At 47.5% G+C, this 15,087-nt stretch overlaps 1 protein-coding gene across 1 annotated transcript in view; it reads left to right on the top strand.

The window, feature by feature from the left end:
• SLC44A5 (solute carrier family 44 member 5) overlaps positions 1 to 15,087 on the top strand; it is a 143,873-nt gene that overhangs the window by 120,437 nt on the left and 8,349 nt on the right. The window contains exons 17-21 of the mRNA XM_065410019.1: positions 326 to 429; positions 3,229 to 3,302; positions 12,176 to 12,246; positions 13,812 to 13,900; positions 14,649 to 14,733. Of these exons, the coding sequence (XP_065266091.1) occupies positions 326 to 429; positions 3,229 to 3,302; positions 12,176 to 12,246; positions 13,812 to 13,900; positions 14,649 to 14,733 (423 nt within the window). The remainder of the gene's footprint in view (positions 1 to 325; positions 430 to 3,228; positions 3,303 to 12,175; positions 12,247 to 13,811; positions 13,901 to 14,648; positions 14,734 to 15,087) is intronic.

Below are 15,087 nucleotides of genomic sequence, written 5' to 3'. Positions count from 1 at the left end.
TAAATCACTGTAGTGCCATTTGAAGTCAATGAATCTATGCTGATTTACCCCAGCTGAGTGTTTGTCCTTGAAAGTTTAATATAAGAATTTATGTAGGAGATGGATATGATATAATGTAGGGGTAGTGGGCTAGATTCACTCTGGAAGGGAGAAAATTGCAACTCCTTGCTCCAGTGATGGGACAGGATTCTATCTTGGGGGAGAGCTGGCAACATTTCAACTACTGACCTATCTCCGGGGATCCAGCCATTGTGGGCAGCCTCTCCATATTTTAAAGACCACTCATCATGTGTCTGCATGTTCTGCTCTCCCTCCTTTTCTGCAGGTACACAGAACTCCTTTACGAGATTTCTGCTCTGTTGCCTCAAATGCTGTTTTTGGTGTTTGGAAAAATTCATAAAGTTCATAAACAGAAATGCCTACATCATGGTGCGTATTTTCTCTCTCAGCATGTTCTAGCATCATGCCTGGGGCACTACAATCAGTATCTTAGATATAAGCCTCAAGGCATAGGCGTCGACTCCGTGGGTGTTCCGGGGTTGGAGCACCCACGGGGAAAAATTAGTGGGTGCTCTGCACCCACCGGCAGCCAAGCTCCCCGCCCCACTTCACCTCCTCCTCCACTTCCACCTCCTCCCCTGAGCACACCGCGTTCCCGCTTCTCCGCCTATCTCCCGTCGTCAAACAGCTGTTTGGCAGCGCTTAGGACTTTCCAGGAGGGAGGGGGGAGGAGCAGGGATGAGGCACACTCAGGGGAGGAGGTGGAGAAGAGGCAGGCAGGGGCGGGGACCTGGGGGAAGGGGGTGGAATGCGGCCGGGAAGGGAGCAGGGACTTTGGGGAAGGGGTGGAATGGGGGTGGGGCGAGGGTGGTGCAGGGGCGGGGCTGGGGTCGAGCACCCACCAGGAACAGTGGGAGTCGGTGCCTATGCCTTAAGATATGCCTACACTGCACACCAGTGGCGGGGATATGTAGGGTACATGTAGCTACATGCTGCAGTGACAAGTAGGCTGTTTCCACACTTATGTATAGCTACATGAAGCAGCGATAGGCTCTGGCAGCTCCCGGATGCCAGAGCCTTTCCCTGTTGCTGGAGCCTTTCACTGCAGTAGGGAAAGTCTTCAGCAGCAGGACACTACACTGCTAAAAACAGCCTAAACTGTGGCTCGCCATCTAAACTGCTGTTTATACCTGTGCTAGGGGGGCGTGCAGTGTCTGTAATCTACAAGCCTCCATAAGGAGCGTGCAGTATAGATGTATCTGCAGTCATCAAAACGTTAATGTTTTGCTTTTTAGCTATGTCAGGCTTCACTTTGGCTACAGTCTGTCACTGTTTGATTCTAGAAGGTAAAGAATTGGATTTTAGTGACTTTGGGGGAATTCATATGTCCCTGCCCCCCCAAATGATAGTATCCTTTTTCCCCTCCCCCATCCCTCTTCTCCCCCCCCCCCCCCCCCCCCACCAGTACCCATCAGAAGTGGAGATACGGTATGACTGGTTAACATTGCCCCCCACCTGCAATTCAAACACTGATTTCAATAGGAATGTCACCACATCCTGCAAACGCTGTATACTACATACCCACGTGATGTTTTTGTTAAAATGTGCTGCTGTGAATAAGGAAGCTACAGAACACTCAGCACTTGTACTCGCCAGTAAGATCATAGAGCCGAATTCTGCTCTCAGTTCCAGTGGTGTAATTCCAGAGGAGCTGCATTGGTTTCAGGGGAGAGATTCCAGATTTACCCCATTGTAAATAAGAGCAGAATTCACCTGTGTTGTCTTGTTTTGACCTGAAACAATTTCAGTAAAAGTGTTTTGCAGTCTAAGAGCTGTTATCTCAGAGGAAGTGACTCTAATGCTTTCATTAAAACCCCATTTGCTCCAAAGGGATCTCAGAATTAGTGCAGTCTTCAGGGGAGGAAATTGTTCTTTCTACAGCCTTATCTGCATGGGGAAAATTGACCAGCATAGCTATTGTGGTATAATGTAACTATTCCAGAATATCTCCCCCACGTGGAGACACTGTTCTGGAAAGAAAGTGAATTTACTAAACTGCGTGAGCTGGGAAATTACTCTGGAATAAAGTCACTTTTATTCGAGTCTCCACTCAGGCAGCTATTCTACAACAGCTAGTACAGAATAGCTTATTCTGCAGTAGCTATGCCAGACAATTTTCCAACATAGACAAAGTCTTGACTTTTGTGTTGTTGTTTTTTAAAAGCATTTAATAACCTATATTAAAATAATACTGAGGTTGTCCAGGAAAAGCAAGGCATGTCCCTATTAAAGTTGTTGCCCTTTGGATACCCTGTTCATTTAGACATGCAAATGTAAATCCAAATTAACTCAACTAAAGCTCATTAGAAGTAGCAGTGAGCAGAACCTGGTCCCTGATAATGCTGCAGTTTTGCAGAGCTCTGAACAAGTAGGGCCTGTTTTGATCTTGCTCCCATCTTACACTGATGTAACTCCATTGACCTCAGTGGAGTTACTCCTGATCTACTTTGGTGTGAGATCTGAATCATGTCCAGGGCATCTGATCTGTGTAATAAGCAGCATTAAGGGAGGGGGGCCTGCCTTAGATGGATTTTGTTAGTTTGTGCCTCCACTAGCAAAAGGCCTGAGCTGCAGAGTTGAGATCTGGACTGAATTTCCCCAAAGGTCAGGGGCATTTGGAGCCTGGGTTTTGCTTCAGGTTCATCTGTAGCCTTAATCTTATTTTAAAGTGGCTTTTTTGCATTCAGTTATTGTGCCTAATCCCTGCACAAATCCCAGTAGTGGCTTTAGGCTTGTTTGTGGATGGATAGACCACAACGCTTCTCCCTATATACCCCTCAACTTGCTATCCTCAATTCCTCAACTGTAGGCAAGCTGTGGCAGAGACTGTGTTCCCCAGCTGCTCTATTTGGAAACCTAAGTATTATCTCCACCTCCTGCCTTTCCCTCCTGTAAGCAGGTCACCAGAGACTGCAGAGCCCCACAAACAGATGATTTGGAGAGGTGGGTGGGCTGAGAGATATTCTGTGACAGTCTGGTGAGAAGTAACAGGAAGCAGGAAGTGTATTGTGGGACGGTTTATGGATATGTGGAGGTGGGTGGATTTGGTCACAGGTGGGAAAGAACTATGTAGGGCCCTACATGTGTTCATTTGCATAGGGCCCCAGAAAACTTAGGGCTGTCCTTGATTAGCTATATAGTTAACAATCAACTGTTACTGTTTTGCAGATTGCGATATATGGTAAAAACTTCTGCACCTCAGCAAAGGAAGCGTTCTTTCTGCTAATGCGGAACGTGGTGAGGTAAGAGGCCGTGTTTCTTGTTGCTGCTATTACACTCTGAAAACTCACTTTTCCCCCTAGAAAATTAATTGTAATGGGTCCTGCCTCTCCCTTTTAGCAGCTCCTCATGCATCTGGCAAGCCATAGAGCTAGTCAATAGCCTGAGCTAGGATGATTTTATTTAACCTGACAGACAGCTTTGCTGCGGGTTAATTGGTTGACATTGTAGGTGGCTAGGCATCCCTGGTAGCTCCAGCAGGGCTGTCAAGAAAGAGGTGGTGCCTACTGACAACATTTCTATTGATTTCTTACACACCTCATAAGGCACCCATCACCGTGGTATCCAGGTGTAGCTTGCAAGGGTTGAGGTTGGATTCACATTTTTTAATAAGAGGAACAGCTAGATCTAAGCCTCAAAATCCCTGGAAGGAAACTTGGGGAGGGGGCAAGGAAGAGGGAAGGGGGCTGGGAGGGTGACAAGGAGGGAGGGAATGTTTTTGCTTTTAAAAACAAAGTCTATAATAGGTATCTCTCCTGGTGTTGAACCCCAGCCCCCTCGCTCCATCGCTAGGGCTGCTGCTGAACTCATTATGCTAATCAGCACTCCTCTGCCGTGCTCCTGGCTCTTCCTGTAATATCTGAAGATCAGAAAGAATGGGAGCAGGTTGCTGATTAGAACAAGCCCTTAGGAGGAGGCCATGTTGGAGCAATAGGAGGTAGCCTAATTACCAGCAAGAGGCACATTTAAGGAGGTTAGGTAGTTTAAATTATTCAGGAAAGGATAAGAGGACCTGGATGGTGAGAAGCAGGGAGGGAGAGACACTGAATGAGAAGAGAATGCGGACAAAGACTGGGGGAATGGAGTTTCTAGACAGAGGCAGGAGGAGAGGACTGAGCTGTATGTAAAGGTTCCTTGTGGGTGCAGCCATTCAGTTAAGCACCCCTGCCCATTGCATACCAGAGTTAGACAAAGGGCTGCACCTGAGGAGTCTCCACTCCTGTTATCAAGTGTAAATACCAGAACAAATGTCACTTCCAGCTTGCAATCCCATGCCACGGGGTGCTGTAATGGTTCCTCGCTCTCCCATGGGGAGGGAGGCCACTCAGTCCAGTCCCGTCTGGCCAGAACCAGAATCCGCAGGACAGTGAAGAGCCCACAATAGGGCTGGGCAACCAACAGTCACAGTCAGACTTTAGCCTGGGTTTGGGCGGCTCATTCTGCCAGCCCTTAAACAGAGTCTATACCTGAGCTGGGGCCTGGGCTTGAGGAGGCTCAGGCTGCCAGCAATAAAACAGGTTCAAGTCTGGCTTTAGCCTGGGCGGGGCTCAGGCAGCCAGCCAGCAAAGCAACAGTCTATAAGGGAGCTGGTAAGGGAAGCTCCTTCTTCAGAGCTGGAGCTTCCTTGCACAGTGTAGGGAGTCGGCCACCCCGGGGTGTGGTGGCAGGGGAATGCGGGCCCACCCTACTCCACCGCATCCCAGCCCAGGGCCCTGTCAGGGGCAGGGATGGCTGCCCCTGTGTCGGTGGGGATCCAGCCCCAACATGCCGACTGAGCCACCCCTGGCTCTGCAGCCAACTGTTCCATGACTGCCCCTGGACCACTTCCTGCCTCCCCGGGGTTCGGTACCTGTGGCCTCCAGGCCTCTTCCGGCTCCTTGGGGTACACCGTGGCAGGCACTCCGGGCCAGTCCTCATTGGCATCTGGGGATCGGGAACAGCCAGGCGTAGGTTCCCCTCTGGGATGCTGCAGAACAGGCGGAGCGTCCTTCTCCTCCGCAGGCTCTGCCACAACTGTGCTGCAGGGCCTGCCTTTTATACTTCCGGCCACGCCCCGGTACTTCTGGCGAGGGGGGCAGGGCGATCTAGGCTCTGCCCTCCAAGGGGAGTGTAATGGTCCCTCACTTTCCCGCTCGGAGGGAGGCCACTCGGCCTCACTACAGGCCCCCGTAAAGCTAAGTTCAACTTCAGCCCTGGGTGTCGGGACTCAGGGCCACAGAGTTCAGCCCCCATGTGCTGGGGCTTTGGCTTTGTTCCCTGGGCCCCAGCGAATCTAACACTGGCCCTGCTTGGTGGACCCCCTGAAACCTGCTTGCGGCCCCCCAGGGGGCCCCGGCCCCCAGGTTGAGAACCACTGTCTTACAGCACGTGTTAACTGTGTATGCTAAACAATCTGTTGTATATAGCTGTGACACTCTGAGTACCTTTCCAAGAGCTCTGTGGGCCATGTCTGCATTACAAACTTTGGGCAATGCAAGTTACATCGGTATAAAGCTGCTGCAGATAGTATATCACTTCTGCGCGTGCGTATTTGGCTCCTTTTACAAGTGCTGCATGTACTCACCAGGGGTACTTGTATCGATGCATAATGCAATGCACCATGGGTAGGTATCCTAAATTGCAACCCACCACCATCCAGCACACTGTCTTTTGAGGAGATTAGGCAATGCAGGGTTGGGCAGACATAAGTCACGTGGCTGATTGGGGCCAGGGGTCAAGTTCCCAGCGTGCAGCTGTCTCCATCCCATAATGTCACTTGTATCCCATAATTTTCTTGCCCCTTTTTAAAACTCCCACAAACTTGTGCAGCCCTCCTCTCTGTTCTCCATCTCTGACGGAAGCATGGAGCCTATACAGCTCTGCACTATTGTCATAAGCATTGCAAGCACAGGATGCACAATCCTCCAGCATTTGGAGAGCCATAAGAATAACCAAATCAGGGCAGAACATGACAATTTCTTGGAGGACAGGTTACTGTGAGACATAGCAAGAACCATTTCAGGGTTGTTGGTGGCATTCATGGAGGAGCTGCAGATGGGGGAGTGCCACTTCTGAGCTTGAGAAACTAGCACTGACGGTGTGATAGCATCGTAATGCAGGCTTGGGATGATGAGCAGTGGCTGCAGAACTCTTGGATGCACAAGGCCACATTCCTGGATCTGTGTGCTGAGCTCACCCCAGCACTCCAGCGCAGGGACATCAGAATGAAAGCTACGCTGACAGTGAAGAAGTGAGTGGCAATGGCACTGTGAACACTTGGAATGCTGGATTGCTACCGGTCAGTAGGAAATCATTTTAGAGTTGGCAAATCCATCGTGGGGGACATTGTCATGCAAGTGTGCAGGGCCATTAATTGTCTCCTCCTGGCAATATGCAGGACATAGTGGATGGATCTGCAGCAAAGGGGTTCCTGAACTGTAGTGGAGCGATAGATGGCATACATGTCCCTATTTTGGCACCAGACCACCTTGCCACAGAGTACATCAACAGAAAGGGCTGCTTTTCTATAGTTATGCAAGCATTGGTGGATCACCAGGGATGCTTCACTGACATCAGTGTGGGCTGATCAGGGAAGATGCATGACACTAGCATCTTTCAGAGCACAGGACTGTTCAGAAAGCTAGAAGCAGGGACTTTCTCTCCCGACCAGCAGATTACGATTGGCAATGTTGAAATACTTGTAGTGATCCTGGGGTACCCAGCGTACCCCTTGCTCCCCTGGCTCACCTTGGTAGCACCAAGGAAAGATTCAACTACTGGCTCAGCAGGTGCAGAATGACAGTAGAATGCACTTTTGGTAGATTGAAAGGATGCTGGCATTGTTTACTCATACTGTTGTAGGGTTACCATACGTCCAGATTTCCCCGGACATGTCCGGCTTTTTGGTCCTCAAATCCCAGTCCGGGGGGAATTTCCAAAAAGCTGAACATGTCCGGGGAAAATAGGGAGGCATAAGCCAGGGTCCGCCCGGCCCCAGCACGACCCGCCAGGTCCGCAGCGCAGCCCAGCCGCCCCAGCTACATTGTAGCGAGCTCGGGCGGGGGGGAGTGGGGGGGGCGCAGCTGCAGAAGGCGGCGGAGGGGCCGCTGCTGCCCCCGCAGGACGGGCAGACCGCGCGCCCCAGCTGAGCCCGCAGGACCACGGGAAGGCCGGGCCCAGACAGCAGCTCGGGCTTCCCTCGCGGGCGGGGGCCCCCCCCAGCCACTGGGGGGGGGCGCAGAGGCTGCAGGGGTGGGGGGGTGCAGGGGCTGCAGGGCGAGTGGGGAGCAGGGAAGCACTTAGCAACCCCCAACCAAGATCAGAGCGGGAGGAAGGAGGGGGAATGCGGGCTGCTCAGAGGAGGGGGCAGAGTTGGGGCAGGGACTTTGGGGAAGGGGTTGGAATGGGGGCGGGGTTGGGGCGGGGCCGGGGGTGGGGAAGGGGCAGAGTTGGGGCAGGGCCAGGGCCCCCGTGGAGTGTCCTCTTTTTTCAGTGTTGAAATATGGTAACCCTATATTGAATCTCAGTGGAAAAAAACCCATCCCGGTGGTTATAGCTGCCTGCGGTGTCCTACATAATATCTGTGAAGAAAAGTGGAAAGTTGCCACCAGGGTGAAGGGCAGAGGTGGAAAATATCTGCTGAGTTTGAACAGCCAGACACAAGGGCTATTAGAAAAGCTCAGCATGCAGCTATAGGGCTCAGGGAAGCTTGGAAGAGCACTTTAACAGCAAGCAACAATAATGTGTTGTGGTGTACTCTGCTCTACCTGGCCCTGCCGTTTTGAGGCCTTTTAGGAATTGTATGATGCTTGGTGCACATCTATGAATATAACACTGTCAATGCACCTATTAATTTTTACAGTGTACATTTGTGATTATTACCCTGTGTTTGTCACTGGTCCTAAGAGTTGTATCACACTGTACAACAAGAAGTGGCTGCTTTCAGAACTGCGAGGCACTCTGCAGCATATGCTGTGAACTAATAAAGATGAATTATTTTCCAGTTTTGTTTAGTAACAAAACTAGTGCAAAGAAAAATCTGTGCAATCTAACAGCAAATACATTAAGAACTTAATAAATTAATGGATCAGAACTTAACAAGGGGAAAGAACATTCATGTCCATTTTACCTACACATACTGCAACTGTGGATTTCACAGGTCAGTGTATGTGAAACTGTGTTTGTCCTTAATGTCCCCTGGGGTGAAGTGGTAGGGAAGGGATATGGCCCCTGACACCACCTGGAATGTTGAGGGGAATATAGGGAGATGCTGTAATGGAGTTCTCTGTGGACTGCAAAGGGAGGTGATCCTGTGATTGTTGAATCTGTAGCGTCTGGAGAAGTGCCATTATGTCCTGGTGAATCTCCCTCTCCTAGGACTCCTGGGCCAAAACCCTGTATGATCTTTCCTTCTCCAGGATGTCTGCAATGTTTACCTTCCAGGCCCTTTGCCATGATATGATTCAGCACTGACTTGTAGGATCTCACTGAACATGTCATCCCTAGTCCTCTTCTTTTTCCTCTGTAAGTGGCTCAGGCATTCCATGGGTGTGGAAGGGGAAACCCCTCAAGATCACAACAGCAGTAACTGCAGATAAAACACACAGAGGTACCATTGTCAATATAGTCACAATGTAAAGTGAAAGTTAAGATTCAGAACTTCCCCCTTTCCTTGTTAAACCAGACATGCTTATGCACACTTCTGCTGTCGAGTACTTGTGCATGGCACCACTCACAGCACTGGCCAGAGTAAGTAAGGCCCACACGGGTGAGGGAAATGAGGAGGAAATTTCTCGGTTGCATGAAACTATATGTAGAGGGCAATAGCACACTTACCTGAGGTTCTTTCCCCTGCATCGGGCTCATCCATGCTCAACTGCCAGGACTGACTGGATGGGTGGAGTCTCAAACAGGTCCCGGCTTGTGGCATAGCTGGACCTCCCGGTCACATGTCCCCCATCCTCCTCCTTCTCCTCCTCACAGTTCACACCAGGATCCCGTGACTTGGGCTCCTTGGAGGTATCCACAAGGTGTTCTGCAGGGTGGTAGTGGGGTCTTTGCCAAGTTCAGCATGCAGCTCTTTGTAAAAATGGCAGGTCTGTGGCTCAGCACCAGATTGACAGTTTGTCTCTCTGGCCTTCTGATATGCCTGCTGCAGTTCCTTTGCTTTCACAAGGCACTGCGGCTGATCCCTGTTGTACCCCTTCTCCTGCATCCCCTGAGCAATCTGCTCATAAATGTCCATGTTTCTGTGACTGGTCCATAGCTGTGCTTTCACAGTGTCTTCTTCCCACAGGCCAGGAGATCCAATATCTCCTGTCTACTCCAAGCCAGAGCACATCTGGAGTGTGTAGCCAGCATGGCCAGCTGGGCAGTTGCACACAACAATGGAGAACTGCTAGGTGTGCTCACCAAGCTGGATAATCAGGAAAACACATTTCAAAAATGTGCAGGAGTTTAAAGGGGAAGGGGACCTTCCAGTCTCAATGACCCTGGGCAGTGGAGCTATCAATTGTGACCAGAGCAGTCAGTGTCTGGCATTGTGGTATAGCTGCTATAGGTCTGTTAGTTTGACATAAGTAACAGTCACATTGCATCGACCTCAGTACATCGACCATGGCTCAACACTGCTTATTGCTGTAACAAGCCACTTAGATCAGTGGGAGACAAATTTAAATGTAGACACATGCACAACTAGGTCAATGCAAGGTGGCTTATGTCAGCCTAACTATGTAGTGTAGACAAGGGCTGTAGCTTGAAAGCTTGTCTCTTTCACCAACAGAAGTTGGTGCACTAAAAGATATTATCTCACCCACCTTGTCTCTTTAGTAAATTTTGTGGCAGAGATCTGAGATCAGATCAGAGATCTAACGTATTTTTCACAAGAGTACAGTGGGGGATGCTGAAAGGTAGTCCCAGAGGTATGTGTCTCGGGGGGAGTTTGGAGAGCAAGCCTGACTTGTACTCACCCTACAGCGGCAGCTCTTGTCTGCAGAGCTGGGCATTACAACCTGGCACACAGGGTCGCAGCACTACTTAGGTTTGGCCTGTCCGCCCTTCTGTAGATGAAGGCAGCTGGGCCAAACCTGATTGGTACTGTGACGCCGTGCACCAGGTTGCAACACTACTCGATTTGGGGCCTAATCAAATATGTTTTTACAGCCATTTCCAAGATTTCACAGACTTTACTTAAATTCATGATTACCATGACCTCCATGACAAAATCATAGCCCTAGCTATCGCTTCCACTTCTCTCCCTTATGCTACTGCTGTTAATCACCAAGAGCAATAGCTAGGAGCCAGGCAAATCTTGTATTATTTTGAATTAGGATTTTCTACTCTGTATATTCTAGCTCTAATTCCTAACTCTGACAGGCTAATGATGGTTTGTTTTCTTTAATTTGGTTGTTGAATGTTTATTTCATGCTGGTACATTACATTACCATATACATAGCCTTCATTGTTGTCAAGTGTCTTGCAATACAAGTCTCATTTCCATGCCATGAGTCAGGCAGGATTTTGATCAGAGGCTCCCTACAATAAGCCCCCATTCTGGCCTCCTTTCCTTCCTGTTGTTTTCAGTCTGATTACAAGGAAGACTGAGCAATGCAGACTTACTGTCAGTTTTTCTGACTCCTAGCATTCATTCACCTGGGGCTGATTTCCTGTTTTGAGATTGCCCCCTGCTGTGCTGTGCTGTGCTGTGCTGAGACACCTCAACAAAGCCTTGAGGTTTCAGTGCATTCTGAAAGCAGAGACAATGTGGCTAGCAAGGAGTGAATGAAATGGACAAAAGTCTGACACCATGCACAAATGCTGGGTCTCCTACGTTTTAGTGCCCAGTTCACCTCCTGCTAGGGCTGGCCTGCCCAGGATCCTGCTATGAAGAAAAGGCTGAAATAGAGAAATATGCTAATTTCTTTATCAACAAGAGCAACACCCAATTAATAGCTTTCAAGTGCTGTCAGCAGTTTTGCTGTCCTATGGCCCTGTTCAGCAATGTGCTGAGTGCTCATAGACTCATAGACTTTAAGGTCAGAAGGGACCATTATGATCATCTAGTCTGACCTCCTGCACAATGCAGGCCACAAAATCTCACCCACCCACTCCTGTAGCAAACCTCTAGCCTATGCCTGAGTTATTGAAGTCCTCAAATCGTGGTTTAAAGACCTCAAGGTGCAGAGAATCCTCCAGCAAGTGACCCGTGCCCCACGCTGCAGAGGAAGGCGAAAAACCTCCAGGGCCTCTGCCAATCTGCCCTGGAGGAAAATTCCTTCCCGACCCCAAATATGGCGATCAGTTAAACCCTGAGCATGTGGGGAAGACTCACCAGCCAGCACCCAGGAAAGAATTCTCTGTAGTAACTCAGATCCCACCCCATCTAACATCCCATCACAGACCATTGGGCATATTTACCTGCTAATAACCAAAGATCAATTAATTGCCAAAATTAGGCTATCCCATCATACCATCCCCTCCATAAACTTACCAAGCTTAGTCTTGAAGCCAGATATGTCTCTTGCCCCCACTACTCCCCTTGGAAGGCAGTTCCAGAACTTTACTCCTCTAATGGTTAGAAACCTTCATCTAATTTCAAGTCTAAACTTCCTAATGTCCAGTTTATATCCATTTGTTCTTGTGTCCACATTGGTACTAAGCTTAAATAATTCCTCTCCCTCCCTGATATTTATTCCTCTGATATATTTATAAAGAGCAATCATATCTCCCCTCAGCCTTCTTTTGGTTAGGCTAAACAAGCCACGCTCTTTGAGTCTCCTTTCATAAGACAGGCTTTCCATTCCTCGGATCATCCTAGTAGCTCTTCTCTGTACCTGTTCCAGTTTGAATTCATCCTTCTTAAACATGCTCTCACCTCTCATTGATTTCGTTAGGAGTTAAAGGTCCTTAGTCCCTCACAAGACTGGGCATTTAATAACCAGAATTCTAAAATGCTACCCTCCTTTATCGTCTCCATGTTGATTCCTTGCATTGTTATATTGTTGGCCAAAGGACCAGTGCAAGACAGTGACTTTTCTGAGCCAATTTCATCAACTTTCCATGGATTTCATGGAATATGAAAAGAGTAGAGATGTTCTGTTTTGAGGTGCTCAAACACCGTTTGTCCTCTGTTGAATAGAGTTGCAGTGCTGGACAAAGTTACAGATTTCTTGTTGTTCCTTGGGAAACTTCTCGTTGCTGGCGGTGTAGGTAAGTCAGTTATTTCAATGTGATGTTGATTCTTATTCCCTACTAGCCTAGAATGTGCTAAACTTCTGTGCTCAGACAACACATTAAGGACTTGCTCTTGCAAACCTTGATACCATAAGTACTAATCACATGAGCAAAGAATTGCAGGATTGAGCCCAAAGAAGCATGTTTTCCCTCTCTTTTTTTTCATCTTACTTTGTGCATTTGACAGTATTTTTTGTATAGTCACTTCCACTGTTCTTGTGGAAGGCTGACATCTTAGTTGACACACTGGGGATTGAACTGGGGACCTCCAGAACTAAAAGCATAAGCCTCTACACCTTGAACTAAAGTAGTTTGTCTTTGACTGTAACAGACTCATATCCTCTGTGGATCTGGCAGAGAGGGGAACCTGTAGTATACCATCCCCAGTGTGTTACAGGTGCACATTCTTCCTCAGTCTGTGCAAGAGGGTATTTATCAGCAGCAACAGCAGCACTGTAACTGAAACTGAACTGTCAGCAAGCTGCATGCAGGTGTGTGTATGGAGAGACGGGGTGGGCCTAAGCATCTTTGTAGTGTTGCATTCAGGCCTGTCCAAAGGACCCTTCCAAACCCAAGCAGGGGAGCAGACAAAACCTAACATTTTTACAGTTTTTACTTTCATACTAATAAAAGTCAGGACATACTCTTCAGTGTGCTGCGGCAGAAAACCGATTTTCTTTTTAATTGGTCCATTTCAAAAATTCAAGTTGACGGTGTCCCCTTCAGGCCTTTTAAACTGTCACAAGAGTTTCAAAACATGATTTCATTGATGCCCATCTTTTATATTTTGTGTATTTTTAAAAAAAGTCTGAAATGGATTATTTTTTACCAGCAGATGAAAATTAGAATTGAGACCAAATCTGTAATGTTTTTGTCATTACTATAGACTGACTTTCAAAATGGGAAGGCAAATGTGATTTGAAACTGTCTCTGAAATGTGAGCCATGAAATGCTGAAATTGATTCATGTTTTCCTCCTCCTTAAGGATACATTCTGTAGGATAATTCATTAACATGTCTTTTCTGTTCTGCGTAGCACAGATATGATGATGAATTAATGTATGTAGCTCTAGATTTATCATTAAGTGTATTTATCAATAGCTATGCCATTTCTATTTTTAATCTCAAATAGTTAAATATTCCTCCAAGAGGTGAAAGCTAAAGCCACAGGCTTTTGCTCACGTATGCTTTTTAATTTATTTATTTTTCAAGATCAGTCTGATGGTCTTTTATATTATCATATTTTTTGTATCATATATTCTTATTTATTAGTTTTGATATAAAACCCAGTCTGACTCATGAAATAAAACAATTGAGTCAGGTCTTTCTGGCCCCACAAGTATCTTTATGATAATGCATTTATATGCCATTTCTGTTCTAGTCAGAATACAGATCCTGGGGATAATTGATATCTAGAGATTTATTGCTCAAAACCTCCTGAGTCTGTTTTCAGCTGTGCCTGTCTTACCCATTCTTCATGAGTGTTGAAGTCCCAGATACCTATGTGAATAACTAATGGCCTGTGCTCTGTGCTTCTTACAGGTGTTCTAGCCTTCTTTTTCTTCACACATAGAATACCAGTGTTCACACAAGAAACCCCAACATTAAATTACTACTGGGTACCCCTGTTGGTAAGGATGCAGTTTACATTCTTAGGACACTGTGGGAGTTTTGAGGGGCAGCTCTGGGTCAGTTCTTGGGGAGCACTTACTGGCAACTGCATCTCCACCATCCTGTCAATGGGCGCAGCATCCTCTTCTGTGGCTAGCCAGCTCTGCCAAACTCCATCCCTCCCTGACTCAGTTCAGGTAGCTTTGTACCATTCTGGTGCTGCAGTGAGCCTCAAGGGACTTGGTACCTTCTGTGTGCAGGAGAGTTAGGTTCCATGCCAGCTCTGCACAAACCTCCACACACAGCACTGGGGTAGACATTGAGGAACCAATTGCAGCATGTCTTCCTAAGGGATGAGGTCTACAGAGCAAAGAGAAAGCACTTGGCTCCTATGTAAATGCTTTCCCTGTGGGTTCCCTCATAGATCTGGGGATATCTGCAGGTTGGGTGGTGGGCCCTCTTTCTTGAAGGGGCAATCTGAGAGAACTCCATGAACTGAAACAGAGTTTCATAGCCCTTTTGTGGGTTTTCCTGCACTGGGAACAACATGATTCCAAGTTGCCATCTTAGAAATTGGTAACAGGTGTATGTCACCACACAGTGACTTTAATCTGTGATCTTTTGCCTCAGCAGCAAGCCTACTGCAGAGTTATGGAACTGTAAATAAATCCTTTCCTGTTGGTTTAGCAGACTTTCTTGTTTGTTCTTGTTCTTTGAGGTGATGTTGCCATGATGGTGTCAAATGTATGTGTTTGGGTTTTTTTGCAGACTGTCATTATTGGCTCTTACCTAATTGCACATGGGTTCTTCAGTGTCTATGCAATGTGCGTTGATACACTTTTCCTCTGCTTTTGTAAGTATTGAGTTCTCTTTCATTAACACTCTTCTTCTGATGACATGCAGGTAAAGAGTCACCTTGTCAGTTTCCTTACAGAATTCACGTGACATGCTGGCATATTGTGGGAATAAGGAATTGCTGCTGTTCTTAATACAGGTGGTTTAATTTTACTACCGAGGGGCTTGTAAAGCTCTGTGATCAGATATGCCTTCATTAGCCTATTTGCCAAGCTAGTGAAATGTATCTGGGGCTCACTGGGGTATCTGGCTTTTTGTTTATTAAATGTTTCCTAATTTTTACTAACACTTTGCTTCTGGGTGTTTTGTAACCAGACGTGTCCAGCGACAATTCACTCACACGTCTTACTAA

Source organism: Emys orbicularis, chromosome 8, assembly GCF_028017835.1.
Source record: "Emys orbicularis isolate rEmyOrb1 chromosome 8, rEmyOrb1.hap1, whole genome shotgun sequence".
Classification (NCBI taxonomy): domain Eukaryota; kingdom Metazoa; phylum Chordata; order Testudines; family Emydidae; genus Emys; species Emys orbicularis.
This window is presented reverse-complemented; position numbering and strand designations above follow the sequence as displayed.